The sequence below is a fragment of the Abramis brama genome (genome assembly GCF_963993115.1).
Source record: "Abramis brama genome assembly, chromosome: 3".
Classification (NCBI taxonomy): Eukaryota; Metazoa; Chordata; class Actinopteri; order Cypriniformes; family Leuciscidae; genus Abramis; species Abramis brama.
The window spans coordinates 61,475,578-61,500,317 of NC_139965.1; the positions used below are offsets into that span (position 1 = coordinate 61,475,578).

The 24,740-nt window shown below is 37.2% G+C and overlaps 1 protein-coding gene across 12 annotated transcripts in view; it reads left to right on the forward strand.

Annotated features, from left to right (window-relative positions):
* Positions 1–24,740, forward strand: part of camk2d1 (calcium/calmodulin-dependent protein kinase (CaM kinase) II delta 1) — a gene marked incomplete at its 3' end in the record, with an annotated part of 90,269 nt that overhangs the window by 34,251 nt on the left and 31,278 nt on the right. For 7 of the 12 annotated variants that reach the window (XM_084108743.1, XM_084108733.1, XM_084108738.1 and 4 more), the window contains exons 5-11: positions 1,327–1,392; positions 10,721–10,793; positions 17,783–17,885; positions 18,698–18,781; positions 21,011–21,105; positions 23,013–23,135; positions 24,109–24,192. In XM_084108743.1, the coding sequence (XP_083964869.1) occupies positions 1,327–1,392; positions 10,721–10,793; positions 17,783–17,885; positions 18,698–18,781; positions 21,011–21,105; positions 23,013–23,135; positions 24,109–24,192 (628 nt within the window). Of the gene's footprint in view, positions 1–1,326; positions 1,393–6,208; positions 6,282–10,720; positions 10,794–17,782; positions 17,886–18,697; positions 18,782–21,010; positions 21,106–23,012; positions 23,136–24,108; positions 24,193–24,740 lie in introns of all 12 variants that reach the window. The other 5 variants (XM_084108742.1, XM_084108737.1, XM_084108739.1 and 2 more) reach the window with 1 other exon arrangement.

A 24,740-nucleotide genomic window follows, 5' to 3' on the forward strand; every position in this document is an offset into this window, starting at 1 on the left:
CTGAAATCTCTTCTGAATATCTTCTAGAACCTCTTCTAGAATCTCTTCTGGAATCTCTTCTGAAACTCTTCTGGAATCTCTTCTGGAATCTCTTCTGAATCTCTTCTGAATCTCTTCTGAAATCTCTTCTGGAATCTCTTCTGAAACTCTTCTGGAATCTCTTCTGGACCTCTTCTGGAATCTCTTCTGAAACTCTTCTGGAATCTCTTCTGGAATCTCTTCTGAATCTCTTCTGAAATCTCTTCTGAAATCTCTTCTGAAATCTCTTCTGAATATCTTCTAGAACCTCTTCTGAAATCTCTTCTGAATCTCTTCTAGAATCTCTTCTGAAATCTCTTCTGAACCTCTTCTGGAATCTCTTCTGAATCTCTTCTGAAATCTCTTCTGAAACTCTTCTGGAATCTCTTCTGGAATCTCTTCTGAACCTCTTCTGGAATCTCTTCTGGAATCTCTGCTGAATCTCTTCTGAAATCTCTTCTGAAATCTCTTCTGAATATCTTCTAGAACCTCTTCTGAAATCTCTTCTGAATCTCTTCTAGAATCTCTTCTGAATCTCTTCTGAAATCTCTTCTGAAATCTCTTCTGAAATCTCTTCTGAACCTCTTCTGGAATCTCTTCTGAACCTCTTCTGGAATCTCTTCTGGAATCTCTTCTGGAATCTCTGCTGAATCTCTTCTGAAATCTCTTCTGAAATCTCTTCTGAAATCTCTTCTGAATCTCTTCTAGAATCTCTTCTGAACCTCTTCTGAAATCTCTTCTGAAATTTCTTCTGAACCTCTTCTCAATCTCTTCTGAAAGCACTATCCCCTCCAGCGAAGTGTACATACAGTCGTCGCTTTTAGGATGTAGTTTTACTCTTCGTGATTATGTGATCTTTGATGGCATGTTTTAAATACATTTGAAGTAGACACACCAAAAAGCAATATTTGAATCAAGTCTATTTGCCAAATCATTGCTACAACTGCTATAATAAATTTTGCAGCTGTGTTGTCGAAGTAACAAAACTTATTTTTCAAATTCAGCCACTTTCTGTTAAAATTCAACAGAAAGTGGCAGTGACACATGTTATATGCAGAGTGAAGTGCCCTTCACAGTGCTTACTTTAAGTGCTCTGCCCTTCACAGCGATGCTCAGTTTCCAGTGGAATTTGCCTGTATTTACAAGTTACTTGTGTTGAGTGTCGACACACACACTCTGCTCGCTTATGTCTTTTTTTAATCTCTTAAGAATGTCATGTCAAGGTGCAAATGTAGATTTCTCACATGCAGAGCTTCCTGTTAATTAAAGCTGCTGAAATGAGACTGTCTGATGTCGGACCTGTTTCAGAGTCACAGGAGGAGAGCTGTTTGAAGATATTGTTGCCAGAGAGTATTACAGCGAGGCCGATGCCAGGTTAGTGCTCGTGTCCAACGCAAACCTCTTATAAGATTGCATAAATTTAAATAGACAACGGAGTTAGCTTTGTAGTTTCGGCAACACATTAACACAACATAGTGTCGGCCCAGATCCGGCCCTCATCTGGGCTGTGTGGAATCTACAGTCAAACCAAAGATTATTCAGACACCAGATATAATTTTTGATATTTTTTGACTAGTGGGTATTTTTTCACTATAGTTCATTTATGTAAGTGAGGAGAGCAAAATAAAGTAAAATATGACACATTATACCAACAAATTCTTCATACAGTGGACTACCAGTAACATTAATAAAATATTTCCAAAGTTATACCAAAAATAATACCAAAATTATTCAGACTTTTGGCCTGACCATGTTTTGCTGAGGTGTTTTTTCTTTATTTGCTAATGCAACCTTTTTACACCACATACTGAACAAAATTGAGCATTTCTTGGCAACTGGTTGAGCTGGTATTATCTAATTGTGTAGTTAAATTTATCAGCTGACAGATATTCAACATAATTCATTTGTGAGAGTCTCTAACAGAAGGAAATATCAACTGATTTGATAACTCTGAGTTCTTGTCATATTTTATTACCATTTTCTAAACTATAGTGAATAAACTCTGATAATGTGAGAAATGTTGAAGGTGTCTGAATAAATCTTGGTTTGACTGTACGTGTACCAGATGTGGGCCGGATCTGGGCCGACACTATGTTGCTTTCTGGGTTGTATTATATATTTTATGAAGCTGTATAAACCACATCTGTGGCTTGCTGTCAATTAATAACTATATTCTGTGGTATTTTTTTATATTTCAAAGAATAATGCACTTACAGTGGAAGTTTATGGAGCAAGACAGTGTATCTGTTATATCTGGTTCTGCATCTGTCATTCCCTTCTCCCACCAAACGAGGGAGCCGTCATCAGAATAATAACTTCCGGGTTTCCTCCACGCCTAAATCCCATCACTGCTGCTTAGTTATGAGAGAAACAAAGCTTTTCAAAACTTTGAATCAATTGAACCAATTGTTTCGCAAAATTATTGATTGTTTCGCAGCGCTGGAACGGTCACACGCTGGCGACCCCTGCTGGTCAGAACAGTGTAAATGCTGCGAAAACTCAGTCAAAACATGCAGAAAAACACCTTTTGAAAAACTGCAGTTTTTCATTAAAGCGGTCATCTATTAAATGCAATTAACAAATCATATAATACTACTAAATATGAAGAGTCTCTAAAATACATTTTATTTTATCTTTATTTGTTAGTTTTATGGAGAGTTTGGTTAGACCAATAGGAGACTTTTAACCGCAACTCTTCCTTTTTATTAAACAAATGTGTCAATAAATGTTTAAAATGGATCTGAAATCAGGTAAAAATCATAACTAGACACGGTTCATTGGTTCACAGAGATCATCGCCACCTAGTGGCGAAACATTGACATTTGGAAACAGTGATGACGTAACGAAGCCCCGTTTACTGTAATCATGTGACTTTGGCAGTTTGATACTTGCTCCGAATCACTGGTTCAGAACAAATGATTCACAAAGTTTTTGAAGCTTCACGAAGCGTTTTGAAGTCTTGTTTATCGTTGCATTGGCAATTCTGAACATTATTTTCTGGGTTGGATTGACTGTTTTCTGGACCCTTGTATTTGTTCCCTTGTTTGCTGTTCATGGTTTTGACCCCTGCATGTTTACTGACAGAGTTTATGTCTCACACCGTGTCAACAATGGACGCAACAAAGAGACCCAGACAGCAACATAGTATCGGCCCAGATCCCACATCTTGTACACACGGCCCAGATGTGGGCCGGATCTGGGCTGATACTATGTTGCTGTCCGGGAACCATTGCAAATCCATTTATTGTTCGTGTCAGAAGTACGGCAGAAATAGAACGGGACATCAGTTTACTCTCGAGAATTGCGACGCATCCAGTGTAAACAGCATCACTGATTGTAATGAATTTTATTGCTTTTGTCGTGTCGCTTCACTCACATTTGTGTTACTCTTAAATCCTCTGTGCATGGATCCTCATCAGTAAATCTTGCCCCATAGACTTTCATTGTAAGTGCATTTCATTTAAACACAACTAAGAGACAAGTCAAAATAATTTTCTGTGGTAGAGCTTTACTTGTATAGAAGCCAGAACATTCCACACATACAAGTGCATCTCGTAATTCACAAAACATAAGAACCGTAGTTTATTATGAGTGTTAATGTGTGCATGATATGATTCTTTTCTTTAACGGACTTCCTTCTAAGCCAGTTGTGGGAGCAATCGTGTCTTATATCACTGAGCCAGCGAATGAGAAGATTTTCCCCATGTGTTATACATGAGTTTATCTGTTTGCTGCCATTTAAACTCAACTGTGAGAAGAAATGATCTAAAGTTTGTCTCCCAAATGCATTTGTACTTTTAATGTCTGTCTGTAGGTTTTTTTTTGTGTGTGCTTAAAATTCAAATTCTTGTCTTTGATGCTGCTCATTGTTGGTGTTATCTTAATTTGGGTTGTTTAACCATTTCTTTTCGTATGCTTCTGTAATATTTTTTTATATTACTTTGAAAAGTATAGTTCACCCAAAAAAGGAATATTCTGTCATCATTTACTCACCCTTCTGTCATTCCAGCCCTGTTTGACTTTTTTTTAAATAAGAAATTTTAAAGAATTTTTCTGCATTTGTTTCTGTGCAATTACAACTGAAGACTAGGGATGGGAACCGAGAACCGGTTCTTCTTCAGAACCGGTGCCCAGTGAATCGATTCCTTGGAACCGTTAGTATGCCTGCTTAACGATTCCGCTTATCGGTTCCGCTCGTTCAAATGTGACACGACGTCACACACGTGCTGCGTTGTTTTGGTTCAGAACGTAGCAAACACTATGAGCAAACATGGCATCGAGGCAGAAGCGCTCTGACCGCGTCCTAACTACATGCGACGCGACGGCGCGACACGCGATAAAAAGTATAATTTTCCATGTTAATCAAAGTTTAACCAGCCGCGACACGCGACGTTTCTATTTGAAACGGATCCTATTTTACTGCGACGTCGCGCTGGAACAACAATCTCAAAGTGTGGCAATGATAATATCAGGTACTATTTTTGTGCTTTATTTAATGTTAAAAGCGTGTATAAAGTGACTGAATATCATTTAGTGCTCCCAGCTTTGTAGCTGTAAAAACAACAATGGATAAGTCACATCAGATCTTGAAATTAAACAAATGGAAACAAAAACGTTCAAAATGTGAAGAAAACCCATGTATTATTTGACAAAGATTGTTTTAGTAACTCAATAGCCTAATCCAAATGAGCACTGTTAATATTCCAAAAGACACAAGCTCTTCCTAAACTGTTTTCAGTCTGTGTTTTTAGTTTTTATGGCACATAAATGGCAGTTTTATTTATTTTTTTGTCCGGACCAATGAATGTGAAAATTGTCAATTTCCTAATCCTAAGGCACTCTTCTTGATAATCTTTAAAGGCACACACTAGTGTGCCATGGCATACTGGTTGAGAAACACTGCCCTAGGCTATAGGTCCCTGGACTTTACTTTGAGAAGTAGCTCACCTACTTTTAGGTTTGTTCTGAGGTTGCTACACATAATTTGTGTATACTCTGTGCTGTGTCTTCTGATCAGATATTAAAGCGAGTTAATACAAACAAATTTGTACTTATTCCCTCACCCAATAAGAATCGATAAGGAATCGGATCGATAAGCAATATCGATAATGGAATCGGAATCGTTAAATTCTTATCAATTCCCATCCCTACTGAAGACTGATGCATTCAAGATTTAAAAAGGACACAAATGGACAATAAAAGCATAATAAATGTCAGACAACTCAGTATTCCATTTATTCTGAAACTATACACAGTTTTGTAACAAAATGTTGTGCATTTTTGTCAAACGTTAAACTTTTTTCTCAACTGTCCACAGAACAGTTTCCCAGAAGCACTGTGTAACATCTAAGTGGTTTTAATTGGACAAACATGAGATATATTTTTGTCATTTTACTCCATTGGCAGATCATTTAGCAAAAACTCACTTAATTTAGATTTTTTTCTAGAAAACAAGATATAATTTCTTATGTAATTTTACTTCTCTAGTAAATGCTTCTTGATTTAAGACTTTTTAGATATTTGGACTGGAAACAAGACAAAAATACTAAGTAAGAAAAGCATTTTTTGCAGTGGGTCCGAATCTGAATCACAACGGATCTAGTCTGCTTTTACAAATGCATCGTAAGCCTAAGTCGATCGTTGAGACCATTGGTGCCAATGCGATCTTGGGTTTTCATTGCTTTTGTGAAATGCCATCCTGGTTCAGTTCAACTTACTGTTTAAATCTAGATGATCAACAATCCCAGGCTGTTCGCCACATAAATCTATCAAAAGGCTTCAGAAGTATAGGAATGTGGTGCAGAAGTTTTATGGACTTCTTTTGTGATGCTTTTAAAGTCCTATTGAAAGCTCATAGTAATGTAAAAGAGCGATCGGCTCAAATTTCTCCTGCGTTCCACTGAAGAAAGACAGAATGAAAGAAAAGAAAGTCAACAGGGATTCTAGTGACATGAGGGTGATTTTTCATTTCTGGGTGTAATATTGTTGCAAATGCGCCTTTGTATCAAATGTACCAGTTTTATAGCAAATATAATATTTTCTACAGACTGGACTACAGTATGTTCCTGTCCCAGCTAAACTTGCTCTCGGTTTTCACTGTTTGTTTGTCAGCTGCATTATTTTCTGACTGTGCTTGCTGAACTGTTCAATCTCTCTTCTTTGGCTTCCTCGCTGTGTCTCTCTCTCACAGTCATTGCATACAGCAGATTCTAGAGAGTGTTAATCATTGTCACTTAAATGGCATTGTACATCGAGACTTGAAGGTTAGTATGACAGGCTCAAACCTGTTTGAACAAACAATAAACCGCTGATTCCCATTGTGGACGCCTCCTCTACTCACCCCTGATCCCTCGAAACACAGCTACACACTGAGAAACGTGTGTTGCGGTGGGCTGAGGGGTAAAAACACAAATAATGACCTCAGAGATAGAAATTTGTGCATGTAGCACCTAATCGGGGACTGTGCGTTTGACTCTGTAGGATTGTCTTTTTTGTTTGTGTGTGTTGATGGAGACTGTGCCATTTTTGATTGAAATACAAAACGGGCATCAGAACCCATAAGTCAATGATTTAGTGGGTCAAGCTCACAGTCGCCCAAGCAAACACCACTTCTGGATTGAGATTTTGGGGAGCAAGACGAGAGGTAATGATGACAGTAGATGCGCAATAGATAGATATATAACTATATTTTATAACGTTCACAAACAAATGTTTTATAACTGTACAGTAGTGCTGGGAAATAATGTGCCTAATAGTGTAAACAGTCATTATAATCTGAACACACATCTGTATCAGTGTAGACAGAGTCAGTCATTATAATCTGAACACACATCTGTATCAGTGTAGACAGAGTCAGTCATTATAATCTGAACACACATCTGTATCAGTGTAGACAGAGTCAGTCATTATAATCTGAACACACATCTGTATCAGTGTAGACAGTCAGTCATTATAATCTGAACACATCTGTATCAGTGTAGACAGCGTCAGTCATTATAATCTGAACACACATCTGTATCAGTGTAGACAGAGTCAGTCATTATAATCTGAACACACATCTGTATCAGTGTAGACAGCGACAGTCATTATAATCTGAACACACATCTGTATCAGTGTAGACAGTCAGTCATTATAATCTGAACACACATCTGTATCAGTGTAGACAGTCAGTCATTATAATCTGAACACACATCTGTATCAGTGTAGACAGCATCAGTCATTATAATCTGAACACACATCTGTATCAGTGTAGACAGAGTCAGTCATTATAATCTGAACACATCTGTATCAGTGTAGACAGCGACAGTCATTATAATCTGAACACACATCTGTATCAGTGTAGACAGTCAGTCATTATAATCTGAACACACATCTGTATCAGTGTAGACAGAGTCAGTCATTATAATCTGAACACACATCTGTATCAGTGTAGACAGCATCAGTCATTATAATCTGAACACACATCTGTATCAGTGTAGACAGAGTCAGTCATTATAATCTGAACACACATCTGTATCAGTGTAGACAGAGTCAGTCATTATAATCTGAACACACATCTGTATCAGTGTAGACAGAGTCAGTCATTATAATCTGAACACACATCTGTATCAGTGTAGACAGCGTCAGTCATTATAATCTGAACACACATCTGTATCAGTGTAGACAGCGTCAGTCATTATAATCTGAACACACATCTGTATCAGTGTAGACAGCGTCAGTCATTATAATCTGAACACACATCTGTATCAGTGTAGACAGCATCAGTCATTATAATCTGAACACACATCTGTATCAGTGTAGACAGCATCAGTCATTATAATCTGAACACACATCTGTATCAGTGTAGACAGTGTCAGTCATTATAATCTGAACACACATCTGTATCAGTGTAGACAGCATCAGTCTTTTTAATCTGAACACACATCTGTATCAGTGTAGACAGCGTCAGTCATTATAATCTGAACACACATCTGTATCAGTGTAGACAGCATCAGTCATTATAATCTGAACACACATCTGTATCAGTGTAGACAGCATCAGTCATTATAATCTGAACACACATCTGTATCAGTGTAGACAGCGACAGTCATTATAATCTGAACACACATCTGTATCAGTGTAGACAGCGTCAGTCATTATAATCTGAACACACATCTGTATCAGTGTAGACAGCGTCAGTCATTATAATCTGAACACACATCTGTATCAGTGTAGACAGCGACAGTCATTATAATCTGAACACACATCTGTATCAGTGTAGACAGCATCAGTCATTATAATCTGAACACACATCTGTATCAGTGTAGACAGTGTATCAGTGTAGACAGCGTCAGTCATTATAATCTGAACACACATCTGTATCAGTGTAGACAGCGTCAGTCATTATAATCTGAACACACATCTGTATCAGTGTAGACAGAGTCAGTCATTATAATCTGAACACACATCTGTATCAGTGTAGACAGCGACAGTCATTATAATCTGAACACACATCTGTATCAGTGTAGACAGAGTCAGTCATTATAATCTGAACACACATCTGTATCAGTGTAGACAGAGTCAGTCATTATAATCTGAACACACATCTGTATCAGTGTAGACAGAGTCAGTCATTATAATCTGAACACACATCTGTATCAGTGTAGACAGAGTCAGTCATTATAATCTGAACACACATCTGTATCAGTGTAGACAGAGTCAGTCATTATAATCTGAACACACATCTGTATCAGTGTAGACAGCGTCAGTCATTATAATCTGAACACACATCTGTATCAGTGTAGACAGCGTCAGTCATTATAATCTGAACACACATCTGTATCAGTGTAGACAGCGTCAGTCATTATAATCTGAACACACATCTGTATCAGTGTAGACAGCATCAGTCATTATAATCTGAACACACATCTGTATCAGTGTAGACAGCATCAGTCATTATAATCTGAACACACATCTGTATCAGTGTAGACAGTGTCAGTCATTATAATCTGAACACACATCTGTATCAGTGTAGACAGCATCAGTCTTTTTAATCTGAACACACATCTGTATCAGTGTAGACAGCGTCAGTCATTATAATCTGAACACACATCTGTATCAGTGTAGACAGCATCAGTCATTATAATCTGAACACACATCTGTATCAGTGTAGACAGCATCAGTCATTATAATCTGAACACACATCTGTATCAGTGTAGACAGCGACAGTCATTATAATCTGAACACACATCTGTATCAGTGTAGACAGCGTCAGTCATTATAATCTGAACACACATCTGTATCAGTGTAGACAGCGTCAGTCATTATAATCTGAACACACATCTGTATCAGTGTAGACAGCGACAGTCATTATAATCTGAACACACATCTGTATCAGTGTAGACAGCATCAGTCATTATAATCTGAACACACATCTGTATCAGTGTAGACAGCGTCAGTCATTATAATCTGAACACACATCTGTATCAGTGTAGAGAGTCAGTCATTATAATCTGAACACACATCTGTATCAGTGTAGACAGCGTCAGTCATTATAATCTGAACACACATCTGTATCAGTGTAGACAGCGTCAGTCATTATAATCTGAACACACATCTGTATCAGTGTAGACAGCATCAGTCATTATAATCTGAACACACATCTGTATCAGTGTAGACAGTGTATCAGTGTAGACAGCGTCAGTCATTATAATCTGAACACACATCTGTATCAGTGTAGACAGCATCAGTCATTATAATCTGAACACACATCTGTATCAGTGTAGACAGCGACAGTCATTATAATCTGAACACACATCTGTATCAGTGTAGACAGCATCAGTCATTATAATCTGAACACACATCTGTATCAGTGTAGACAGTGTATCAGTGTAGACAGCGTCAGTCATTATAATCTGAACACACATCTGTATCAGTGTAGACAGCGACAGTCATTATAATCTGAACACACATCTGTATCAGTGTAGACAGCGACAGTCATTATAATCTGAACACACATCTGTATCAGTGTAGACAGCGTCAGTCATTATAATCTGAACACACATCTGTATCAGTGTAGACAGCGACAGTCATTATAATCTGAACACACATCTGTATCAGTGTAGACAGCATCAGTCATTATAATCTGAACACACATCTGTATCAGTGTAGACAGTCAGTCATTATAATCTGAACACACATCTGTATCAGTGTAGACAGAGTCAGTCATTATAATCTGAACACACATCTGTATCAGTCTAGACAGTCAGTCATTATAATCTGAACACACATCTGTATCAGTGTAGACAGAGTCAGTCATTATAATCTGAACACACATCTGTATCAGTGTAGACAGTCAGTCATTATAATCTGAACACACATCTGTATCAGTGTAGACCAATACCAAGATCTGGGTAACACAAAAACTATCCAAACACAGAAAAAAACAACCCAAAAATTGACCCAAAAGGCTCAACCCAGAAATTGGGTAGAAAAAATAGCCCAAGATTTTTTAGAGTGAACTCATTAGTAGAGATGGATGTGTGCTTCCACCCAGCCCTACTGCATAATCATCTGAAATGCAACACTAAAACTTTAAGTAATGTGAAGCCCATTTAAGTCGTATTCATCACCTCCAAGGCCCTGCTCCCTTGCTCTCAATGCTGTGCACAGATAGTGAGTGTGTGCTTGTCACTAACCCACTCCCCCTGGTGTTTGCATGCAGTCATTGCATTCAGCAGATCCTTGAGGCTGTTCTCCACTGCCACCAGATGGGAGTGGTCCATCGGGACCTGAAGGTGAGTAGAGATGCTGAGGGTCCTGAACACCAAAGCCTTCTTCTTTGACCTCTTGTACTGATTCAAGGCCTTGAATAAGGCCTACAAAATGGCTGATGAGATTATATAAAGATTATTGAAGTGCTTAGTAACATATAAAGTCTGAGAATTAAGTGATCAATGTTATATATTTTTTGCACCATTAATGACAAAACACTAAAAATTAAGCCTGCAGGTTTAGTTGGGAATGGTGTTTTCTGTCGATCTTCAGATAAAAACCAGCACAGGCTCTTGTCGCTGCTAATTTGCCAATCAAATGAGCCAGGTGCAAACAGGGGATTGTTTCCCTCCTCTTGTAATCTGAATTTGCATCGGCCTGGATTCTGCTCTGTGATTGGCTGCTGTCATGCTGATACATTAGGACTTGCACCAAAAAAATAATAAAAAAATAAAAAAGCAAAGCAAAGACATTAGGCACAAAACAGTTTTGTATATTGTATATTAAACAAAAAAGTTTTATACAGTATCTCTTTCCATACAACAATAGCATACTGTACAGTGACCACAGACTGGCACGCTCTAATCTGCACTACAAATAGGCAAAACTGGCACATTGAGATTACAAGACTGATATTTGAATATGAACAAGCACAAATGAGTTTTAAGAGCTATGGAAGGGTTTGGAACAACATGAGTGTGTCGTGAATTTGTTTTCTACACTGCAAAAAAATGCTTTTCTTACTTAGTATGTTTGTTTTGTTTCCAGTGCAAATATAAAAAATAAATCATGAAGCATTTAATAGAGAAGTAAAATGACATAAGAAATTATATCTTATTTTCTAAAAAAAAAAAAAAAAAAAAAAAAACGTTTTTGCTTAAAACAAGAAAAATAATCTTAATTCAAATAGAAACCAAGAAAAAATAATCTTAATTCTAATGGAAACCAAGAAAAATAATCTTAATTCTAATGGAAACCAAAATTATTTTTCTCACCCTGGCCATTGGCAGATAATTTAACTTGTTTTAAGCAAAAACGTACTTAATTTTTATTTTTATTTTTTCAGAAAACAAGATGTAATTTCTTATGTCATTTTACTTGTTTTTTATATTTGGACTGGAAACAAGATTTTGCATCACTGCATTTTTTGCAGTGTAAACTATTCCTTTTAGAAAATATTTTTGGCAGAAGATTTGTTGGAATAGGCACAACATGACAAAGCAGCAAGAAATACATTATATCCTAATCAGAGTTTTTATCCTTACCAGCAAAATCAAATGGAATACAGTGTGGATGTGATATATCTTCCTCATTTCTCCCTTTTAAGGAATGCCACTTATTAGCAAAAAGAAGATCTGTCTTATACCGTTATGACTTGTCCAACAATTTGAAGAATGTTGGTGGTTTGCTCTCAGAAATTCATTTGATTGATTTTTAGAGCAATCAAAAAGATTGTGTAACAGCCATATACAAAAAGCAATATTGTACAATTATGAGGACAAACTATTTGTCATTTAGGGCAGACCTTAGGGTCTGAAATGGGGTAGGTTTTATTACGCTAATATGTAGGGCAACAAAAGAGCGCTTGTAATAATGTACTACCAGATTCTGCTGTTCAAATTATCCTCAGGGGAATCATAGATCTGCTCTCTAATCTACTCTATTCGTCATTATCTCTCTCTTCTCCAACAAAGGACAACATCCGGCTATTCTTTATATTATCTCGACACCCCTGTAATTAGCTTCCGCAGTTCTAATGTTCCCTCCCTTGCCTTGGGTATTTGATGCTGAAATGGAGTAGCTCGTGTAGCTTGGCTGTGGTGTGTGCTAAGTAAAGACTAGTTTCCACTTTGCTAAAACTAGAAAGACTAGACACTGTGATGACGACGTCCAGGCCACCCCCAGGTGGCAGTGTTTCACCATTCATCCTTCCCTTGGGGTCATTTTGACCCGGAATTGTTTTTTTGGAAAAACAAAAAAAAAGTGTTCATCAGAGGGGTCCAAGACCCCATGACTTTTGTCGCACTTGAACCACAAATACAAAAAATTTTTTAAAAAATGAATGGATTCGAGGAGTTTTGTGGTAAAAAGAGTAACAAATCCTTCCCTCGCGGGTCAATTTGACCCCCTTAGGAATGAATGGAATGTGAGGAATTCTTTAGTAGTAGCACAACTTATTTGTCAAGGATAACACAATAAAGTTGCATTAACTTATTTCCATTGAAGTCCTTGTACACATGCATACAAAAACCTAACTAAAAATGCTAAAACTTTACCAAAAAACGATTTTATAATGTCTTTATGTGTATCTGAATGCATATTGAACTGACTTTAGGACCCAGCGGAACAACTCAATTGCTCCATATAAAGCTACAAGGCCATCTAGTGGCAAGACTTATGAAATATCATGTTATATATATATATTTTTTTCCCACATGAGGTCGGCAAAGACACCTAATGGAAGATATTTTGAGCTGAATTAAAAGGTTTATGCATGAAATTGTGAGTTACTTTGAATTTAAGTTGAAAGAATGTGAGGAATGTGCTTAAATTACTAAATTACTATTTATTTATTGATCAAATCTAGTAATTTAAAGGTAAATAAAAAATAAAATAATTGCAAAAATTGCATTAAAATTATTTTCAAAATCAAATAAAATAGGCTTTCTGGATAAAAAATTAAAACTAAGTATAATTTTAGGGCTTCGGGTCATTTTGACGCGCGAGGGAAGGATGATGTTAACAACCCAACCGAAGAACATCTGTAAAAAGATCCATATGACTTTGCTGTTGTAGGTCGTGAAATTGGTGACAGTGGCACGCCTCATCTGGGTGAAACGTCTAGGTCACGTATGTAACGTAACGTTACGTCGGAATGACTGACATAATGGGATCTTGCCTGAGAGCCCAATCACCTTCGAGTGTAAACTAAATGAGCAAGTGCACATTAACGTGTGAGATTTGCATCTCGTGCTCCGCCCCGCAGCACGGGTTTAAATACGGATGCGGATGCATCGCACATTCAGGTTTTTGCTGAGGAGCCGAGCCTGTCAGGAGCATCGCTGGCCAGCACGGAGGTGAACTGGATGCCCCTGAACTTGGGGAGATGCCGGGCGAACTGTATTGCATAGCCAAGTCTAATGGTCCAAATGAGCCAGCGAGACAGGATGGGAAGAGCTAGCCATGCTCCCAGGGACCGTACAAGTGGGGTCAGAGGGACCACAGACTCGGCTATACAGTTGGGGCAGCGAGGTGGAGTGCAGGAACCTGAACCGGAAGGCACAGCGTCCCGAAGTGGGGTCTGAGCGTGCGGTGCAACCCTTACCTGGCTCCAGGGTTGGGAAGGGGGTGATTGAGAAGGCATAGCGTCCTCAAACTGCACGCTGTTGCCCGCTGGCGATAGGAGAGGGGATGAGAGTGGCAAGGCATAGCGACGCAGCAGCGTCTGATTGAACTGATGGGTTAAATTCTCGACTGTGTCGCCGAAGACGCCTCAGTCGAGAAACCGATATTTGTCGGTCTCCCTCATATCTGCCAGGTTCAGCCAGAGAGGGCATTCCTGGACCACCAACGTGGACATTGTCTGACCCAGGGAGCGCGCAATGACTTTCGCCGCATGTAAGGCGAGGTCCGTCGCTGTGGGCAGCTCCTGGATTAGCCCTGGATCAGAACTACCCTCGTGCAACTCCTTAAGTGCCTTGGACTGGTACACTTGCAGGAGAGCCATGGCATGCAGGGTGGAGGCGGTCTGTCCAGCGGCTCTGTAAGCCTTGGCCGTGAGAACGGACGAGAACTTGCAGGCCTTTTAATGGGAGACCCTGATTACTCCGCCAGGCGGCAGCGCTCTTTGGACACAATTGCATCGCAACCGCGCGCTCCACCAGGGGAATCTCCACATACACCTTAGCCGCCCCGCCATCGAGGGCATGTGAGGCGTGCTAGACATGCAGCGCTGCCACACCAACACCAGAAGCAAAGACCTCTTCCCGAAGAGCACTGCAGACACTTATAATCTTCACTCAGGTAACTGGATAGAGCAGGAACAAACGAGCCGCTCTGCTCCAAAGCAGAAAGTTAAATTTGCGATGCATCCGCTTCCGTATTTATACCCGTGCTGCGGGGCGGATCGCGAGATGCAAATAATTATAATTCATTACATTTATATAGCGCTTTTCTCTTTACTCAAAGCACTTTACATAGAGGGGGGAATCTCCTCAACCACCACCACCAATGTGCAGCTCCACCTGGATGATGCGACGGCAGCCATATTGTGCCAGAACGCCCACAACACAACAGCTTATTGGTGGAGAGGAGACAGAGTGATGAACCCAATTAGTATATATGGGGATGATTAGGAGGCCATGATGGACAGAGGCCACTGGGCAAATGTGGCCAGGATGCCGGGGTTACACCCCATTCTCTTTCGAAGAACATCCTGGGATTTTTTGTGACCACAGAGAGTCAGGACCTCGGTTTAACGTCTCATCTAAAGGACGGGATGGGACAAGGGACAATATGACAATCTCACACACCAATGTGCACTGGCTTGTTAAGTTTACACTTGAAAGTGATTGGACTCCCAGGCGAGATCCCATTACGGGGAACTATAGGGAACTATAGTGTCGTTTGTTTAACATAAAATGCACTTGCTCATTATGAAGTTGATCGTGGATGTGAAATGCAAAATGACAAATATATTGTAGTAAAGCATTGGCTTTCCGAATCAGGAGCAGAGACTACAATTTTCTGAAGAATGTTTTTTGAGATCTTGAGCACCGCCATTTTAAAACTTTCAACTCTTCGAGTTAAAATTTAAGGTCAGGCTCTTTTGACTTGGGCCGGTATAAGGCTGGGTTACGGTTATTCACACTGTCAGTCCAAATTCTATTATTTGCATATCCGATTGGATTCTGAGTTAAATGATCGATTGTCCTCTGTAATATTAAAGTTTGTGTTGATAAAGCAATGACTGCATGACTCCCTAGCATGTTAGCACCTTGATCTAACTAACTGCAACTAACTGAACCTGACAAATTGGCCTAATGTCCTCAGGTATTGTGTTATAATGGGTTGACTGCTCTTTCTAGACTCCCCTGACATAAGAGTCCCTTCAAATTGATGATGACATAATCAATTCTAAGCTAAAAAAAAGTGAAACATCCACTACTGTGAGAAGCTATTTGTTGATTATATTTTTTTTTATATCATTACCATGAATAATAGGTGTATATCAGCAATTATGAATGTATACATTCATGAACAAGGCTCATATGAAAGGGGTTGTCTGAAAGTTTTCAGTATATGTATGTTTGAAGTGCTCGGGTTTGTGCTTAGTTAATTATATAACAAAAATCATAAATTTTCATGACTTGTGTGCGAGTTGAATCATAATTTACTCCAGTCTTAAAGGGTTATGCAGAGTTTGCTACTGACCTATTACATTTTTTACAAATAATTATTTTTGCAAAGACATTCATGCATTCACATGCTTATTATTACATTTGTGAAAAACATAACAAAAAATCACATGCACAAACATAAAAAAATAGTTTTTCTGAACTTTCTAATGAAACAAACACCATTTGTTTTTGATGGATTTGAATGTAACCGTTCTATTACGGCTACAACATAATTCTACATTTTAAATGTTACGTGTTAGCTGTTGTTGCTCAGTCATGTACGTCTATTCTCAGGGCTCTTCCTGAAGTTCTGCGTAACCCTAGAGACTTTTGTTGGAAGACTTGCTTCAAAAATATGTTGTATCAGAGATTGTCCAAGCACAGAAATCCCTCCTTCGTTAAAATCAATGAAAAATAATTTGAAATCAATTTTGAAAATATATAGAAAAAAGAAGCATTTATATATGGTACACTTTTTTGACCCAAGTCTTCCATGACAGTGTTTCTCAACTGGTGGGTCGCGGAGAGTGCAGTCAAAGAAACAACAGCAGCAAATGTCCTTTCTGATGCAAGACTTTTATTTTGAAAGACGTGCATGAAAGCTGTTGATTTCTGTCAGAGAAAAACGCTTTCGTCATTAAGTAAATGCAGTCAGATGAAATGTTGTCAGGCTGTATGGTTTTCTAACCTTACTTTCGAAATAAAAAGTGTCTCATCTCAGAAAAACAAACTTTCCTGTTACACGTTATAATGTTCTCTTGTTGCTCACACTTCAAGTGCTGTATATAATCCTCTATATATAAAGCGCAAATGAAATTGGAAGCATGCAACGTCGTAGCATAACAGTAAGTCATGAAAATACCAAAAAAAGTACCAATAAATGACGTATGTTATCTGGGAAGGTTTTGCATGCAGAAATTATGCTCCTTCTGTTCATTAGTGTACATATGTTTTATTAGCAGTTCATGTTAGTAACCCCAAATATACCGATCTATATTTGTGATGACTGTTGCTAACTTTATTGAATTTTGAAAAACTAAATTGGGACTGCCATTTAATAGCCTGATCTTAAACTGTTTATTTATCAGTGATATTCCTACGATTTATGTGTTTGTTACATAAAGTGGGACCTTGTGTGTGTGTGTGTGTGTGTGTTAACCAATTCGCTTGCTTTGTAAATGTCCCACACAGTAGCGGCCTTTGCTATGTTTTACGCGCTTCGCTCGAAACAGAAAGGGCCTCCGCTTGCTCTCGAAAAAGAGCTTTGTCCCTGAATAAATCAGCATTTTAAACGAATCCTGTGAATGATTCAACGACTCGCTCAATAAAACAATGTTTTGCTGCCACCTACTGGTGTAAAACATGTAAAACATTGTAAAACTGATGTAAAACATTACATTTTAGCTAAGAGAGTGAGGAAGACTAAAGACGACTGTTTCTTTGAATTGCAACGGCCGCCTCTCGTCCCACGGCCAAACCAGTTGAGAACCACTGCTTTATGAGACTTCAGTTCATTGAAGATGATTGATGACATTTGTTGTCTATACCACAGATAATTTGCATGAGTTCTCTCAATATCCAACAATGACTTTTGTTTTGTCTGTCACCCGAAGCCAGAGAATCTTCTGCTAGCCAGCAAACTAAAGGGCGCCGCGGTGAAACTGGCTGATTTCGGTCTGGCTATCGAGGTGCAGGGAGACCAGCAAGCCTGGTTCGGTTCGTATTCAACAAATGCACTGTGCTAACAAGTCAACATGATCAATGACATAATCAGAGAACATATGCTTATCAATTAATATTCATGTAGCTAAGACTTTACTCTGGAAAATATGGTTCACTTCTATTTTAATATTTCTCTAATCTGCATATTCCAAATAAACCACGACATGCTCATTCTTTTCTGGAAATGCTTGAGATGCTGAGACAATTAAATTGTATTTCATGATGCAAAACTGACAGCTATTTGCTTCATAGTTGCTTCATAACTCTTCTTTGCTGATGTTAGTGCATGTCCATCCCGTTCTGGGACAGTATAAAGAAAGTGATTTTATTATTTTCGAATTATGTACGATTGAAAAATGCACAGAAAATGGCTTGTATCAATCGGACACCTTTTAGTCGATTATTAATAATCTTTATCTAAGTAGCTTTTGCCTCTTTCCTTCTTGTCTAAAATGGATTTAATCACAGAAAGTTTTACGCGGGTGTTGTGTAATTAGTTTTACTTTTGGACAAACCCTGATCTTGTTCGCATTTAATTGCACTGATCTCTGGGGCTTTTGCTCTCAGCCCCAGTTCTCTCTCATTATGGGCTTCTTCGCCTCTGGTGTTTGATGGGACATCAGGGACGGAAGATATTTTAGAATTAGGCTGCAATCCAAAGACAAAAATGCCTTAAGTAAATTGTACTTAGGATAATTCAGGGGGAGCTCATTTTGTAGACTGTTTAAAAAAAAAAAGAAAAAAAAAGTGAACTCAGTTAAGTTAAAATGGGGTCGTTCTATTATTATTATTAATTCTTTTGGTAGGGTTTGCTGGAACACCGGGCTATCTCTCTCCTGAGGTGCTGAGGAAGGAGCCGTATGGCAAACCGGTGGACATGTGGGCATGTGGTGGGTAGATTTAAGTTCAATTCAATTCAATTCACGTTTATTTGTATAGCGCTTTTCACAATACACATCATTTCAAAGCAGCTTTACAGAAAATGCATGAGTCCACATTACAGTTTACAGAGATCTGGGGCCGGTTTCACAAAGATAGACTTTGACTATGGCTTAGATATAGTAGATAGTCAGACTTCAGATAGACATCTAAATCAGACCGTTGCACAAAGCACTGAAGACTCTGATTATCTTAAGTAGGACTACACTGCAATGCATTCTGGGTAAAATAAGACACTTTTCAAAACAAAAAACATGGCGGATCGAGTAAGCGCATTCAACCGCTCAGTGCAGTTTACCCCAGCGGAAAATATGTGTTTGTTGGAGGAGCATAACAGTTACAAGGACATTTTACTTGGGAAATTTAGCAGAGAATGTAGTAACAAGAAGAAATGTTTCAATTATGAGCCATTTTCCCTTTTCTTTTGGCTGTTTGTAATGTAACTGATTGTTTTGCTGGTTGCCAAGGTAACAGAGTCTTAGACCTAAGTTAGCCTGGGGTAAGAGGGGTCTAATTATTTTGGTCTAAATTAAGTCAGTCTTTATTTTTGTGAAACAGTCTAACTTGCATTAGACTAGTCTATGAGCAAATTTTAGACTTGTCTAACACTATAGACCGGTCTAAAATAGCTTTGTGAAACCGGCCTCTGTTATCAGAGGAAACGGTCTAAGTTATGTATTTCAGAAATGTACATATACAAAATCACAGTTAGCGAAAAATGTATTAATTTAAACAATGTAATAATTTAATGCAGAAACAATGAGTCCATTGAAGTAATGAATACTTATAAGTTGTATATCTGTACATAACTACTTAACATTCTTTGCATAACAGATTCTTAGCCTTGTAGATCTAGTTGCATTGCAAATTCAAAACACTAAGATTCACATATTATTATTATTATTATTATTTTTTGCTAACTAAACTGGCTGGTAAAAAAAAAAAAAAAAAACTAATACATATACTTGCATGTTCATTAAGTGCTTTATACATTAGCATGCTTAACCCTCTGGTGCTCTTCGGCCAAAAAATGTAATGTTTTTTATTTATTTTATTTTTACTTCATTGTACGAAACTTGGTAAAGGTTTTGGCACTTGCTATGTGAACACACACACACACACACAGACACACACACATTTTCGCAGTCAAAAATTGGAAATTAACGGGAAACGAATTTCCTCTAGTGGAAGCGTCTGGTACTGCGCCCAAACAAAATCACACTGAAAGCTCATTTCTTGAGATATCAACCTCAAATTTGTAACACAACTTGTTTAGATTTATGGCTTTGATTTTTAGCGCAGTTTTATATTAAAACATGATATGGAAAATTTATATTTAAAAAAATTATATATATTTCATAAAAAAAATGTCAAATTGTATTTTTGTTCTATACAAAATTCTATACAGTAACTTTTTTAAGATCACTTTTTTTCAAAAACTTTTTTCACTTCAGCAATAATCTGCCAAATGTCTTCTTTAAAAAGAAACCACACTTCAGGCTGTGCTCCAAAACATTTCATTTTCAGGTCTATGCTCAAAAAGTGAATAACTACTGCTAAATATAATTTAGTACCATAAAATCCCCTAAAAATAGAAAATATCAAATAAAAAACATCATCAAACATGTTTGATCACCAACGAAGAACACCAGAGAGTTAAATGCTTAATTATGAACGAAGAGTTGCAGTTTGATAGAAATGGTACACACGTTTTATACAATCTAAATAAAAGCCTGTTCATCAGATGTAAAGCTTGCCATTGCAGTGAGCGTTTAATAAACTGTGAAATGAAATCCAGAATAGAGTGAATGAAATCATGAGGAACCAGTTAGCAAATTATGTTTTCTATACTTGCGGGAATTGCAAAACCATTGAACGTCTGTCATTTGATGAGCAATCAGTTGTGTTATTGAGCTTTAAACCGGTGGCCGACCTCACTTTTGTTTTAAAGCCCAGTTAAAAAAATCACACTGGTAAAAACACGGCCGCATTAAATGTACAAAGCATGTCTGTTAATATCCATAATCATGATGATTTATACACTTTTGATGATTTCTGCAGCCCAGATGTCTTCCAGCCAATCAGAATCGAGTATTCAGACAGACCACAGTGTAAAATATAATAACTTGTGTGTATATTATATATTAATATCATATACTTCATACATTTTTGTTTGATAGGTGTGATCCTTTACATCCTCCTGGTGGGTTATCCTCCTTTCTGGGACGAAGACCAACATCGACTCTATCAGCAGATTAAAGCCGGCGCGTATGATGTAAGAGTCCTGACCCATAACTTCTCTGCTGCTATATCTGATCATAACACTAGCTATACACTCAGACAGTTAATAAAGAGAAAGACTGCATATTGTCAGGGTATTGCAGGTTGAAGACGAGGAGACAGGATTTCAATACATCTGGTTTATTCCCAAACTCAGATTACACGAACACTCAACACTGACCATGACAATACAACGACCGACAAAGACTGAAGGAACACACAGGACTTAAATACACAAGGAAACAGATCAGGGAAATAAGACACAGCTGGGGCAAAACAAACGAGATAACTAAATGAGGTGATTAACAAGGCACAGGTGAGACAGATGAATTAAAGACAATGACAACACAGTCCAAACACAAACGGAAACGTGACACATATCTTACATCTGTATGATTGAGGCAAATCATACTTTTCCATCGGATCGGGAAGAAGCGCTGCATTGGTTTTGTCCAGCTTGGCTCAGATGCGTGAACAATTACTCTCAAATATGATATTATTTTAATCTTATATCTGTAATTTAACAGTTGAGATCGTTCTTTAATGCTGATCTAACACACAGAAAACCCCAGCTGTGCAGGCGGGGCATGTTGTCACACTGCGTTACAATGAGCCCCTATTACAACTATTATATTATATTATATTATATTATATTATATTATATTATATTATATTATATTATATTATATTATATTATATTATATTATTTTATATTATATTATATTATATTATATTACATTATATTATTTTAAGCTATATTATATTATATTATATTATATTATATTATATTATATTACATTATTTTATTTTATTTTATTTTATATTATATTATATTGTATTGTATTGTATTGTATTGTATTGTATTATTTTATTATATTATTTTATATTATATTATATTATATTACATTATTTTATATTATATTATATTATTTTATTTTATATTATATTATATTATATTATATTATATTATATTATATTACATTATATTATTTTAAGCTATATTGTATTATATTATATATTATATTATATTACATTATTTTATATTATATTATATTATATTATATTATATTATATTATTTTATACTATATTATATTATTTTATATTATATTATATTATTTTATACTATATTATATTATTTTATATTATATACTTTTATGAATTCTATTGAGAAAGCATGAGAAAAAGGTGAATAAAGGCTGAGAGTCGATGTTCAGAAATTATTAATTATCATTATGTTTTGAACTATGCTGTATAGCTGTGTTTTGCGGTGTGTTTGTTGTCAAAATCAAAAATTAGTTTATTTTTAAATATTAAAAAATGGCATTATTTTTATATTAAAAAATTAATAATTGTATTTTATTGACACATTATTCTAGTTTGTCTTTTATATTTTTTGGATTAGTTCAGATAACATTTTAATCTTTCATATGGTCATGTTATGGCATGCTGTGGGGAAATGTTGTCACATTTCACTTCTATTTCTTCAGGGTAAATCAAGAAAAAAGTAAACACTGTATTAATAAAACAAAACCGCATAACTGTACTAGACATGTGGGAAATTAATGTGGGGAAAATAAATACTCTGAACCCAAAGTAGGTTTACACACACTGAGCAAGTCCAAAAGTGTTGTGTCGTTCGTCTACTAAACCTCGTCTTCTGAACGCCTCTCTCTGTTATTCATCGACAGGACACGCAGTTATTGAAGAAAAGTCAATTATTATGAGACGAGATGTTACAGTGCATCACTTCTAGACCAATGAAACGTTCACTGTGTGTTCCTCGTCAGTGGTTTTAAAACTCATCTCGCACACTCACTTTCCTGTCAAGCTGATGATCTCTGTGTGTGCGCGTGTGTGCGCGTGTGTGCGCGTGTGTGTGTGTGTGTGTGTTCTTTCCCTAGTTTCCCTCTCCTGAGTGGGACACAGTGACACCAGAGGCCAAAGATCTGATCAACAAGATGTTGACTATAAACCCTGCCAAACGCATCACAGCAGCTGAGGCTCTCAAACACCCCTGGATCTGTGTATGTACACACACACACACACACACACACACACACACAGGCTCTCAAACACCCCTGGATCTGTGTATGTACACACACACACACACACAGGCCCTCAAACACCTGGATCTGTGTATGTACACACACACACACACACAGGCCCTCAAACACCCCTGGATCTGTGTATGTACACACACACACACACACACACACACACACACACACACACACAGGCTCTCAAACACCCCTGGATCTGTGTATGTACACACACACACACACACACACACACACACAGGCCCTCAAACACCCCTGGATCTGTGTATGTACACACACACACACACACACACACACAGGCTCTCAAACACCCCTGGATCTGTGTATGTACACACACACACACACACACACACACACACACACACAGGCCCTCAAACACCCCTGGATCTGTGTATGTACATACACACACAGGCCCTCAAACACCCCTGGATCTGTGTATGTACACACACACACACACACACACACACACAGGCTCTCAAACACCCCTGGATCTGCGCTTGTACACACACACACACACACTCACTGATATATAGCTAAATGGGGACATTGCATAGACTTACAATGTAATAATTTCAATGTTATTATTATAAATTGCATCCAAAATAAAAGTTTGTGTTTACATAATATATGTGTGTGTACTGGGTATAATTATTTTGTATATATTAATACACACACATGCATGTATATTTAAAAAAAAAAAAAAAAAAAAAATATATATATATATATATATATATATATATATATATACAATATATACATGCAAATATTTTTTACATACAGTATATACATGCAATATGATATTTAAACAAAATAAGACAAATGCACACATCTTAATCCTGTTTTATGTTTAGTTTTGTTTTGTTTTTGCCTACAAAGAGAGATTTTAACTGATAGATCTTACAATAGTTGTTAATGTCTTGTTCCCCTGTTTGCATGTCAGCAACGCTCCACAGTGGCGTCCATGATGCACCGACAGGAGACGGTGGAGTGTCTGAAGAAGTTCAACGCCAGGAGGAAGCTTAAAGTGAGAGACACACACGGTTACTTGGCCATCGAAATGAGAACGTTGGTTTTATGTTAAACTAATTATGTTGGCTTGACAAAGATCTACTATTTAAGCTTCTTTTTCGTCGTCTTCTTCTTCTGAGACCAAAATCATGCTAGAAACATGCTAGCAACATTTTAAATAATGCCTAGATGTTACAACTTGCTAGCAATGTTCTAAATCATGTAAGTAATGTACTAATTTATGAAGAAACATGATAATCATGCTAGGACCATACTAAATAATGCTAGCGAAATTCTAAAATATCCTAACAATGTGTTAAATCATGTTCGAAACATGCTAACACAGTGCTAAATCAAGTTATCAACATGTTAAAACATGCTAGCAATGTGCTAAATCATACAAGTAATGTACTAATTCATGATAGAAACATACAAGAAACATGATAATCATACTATCACCATACTAAATAATGGTAGCGAAATGCTAAAACATGCTAACACAGTGTTAAATCATGTTAGCAACATAGTAAAACATGCTAGCAATGTGGTAAATCATGTTAGCAA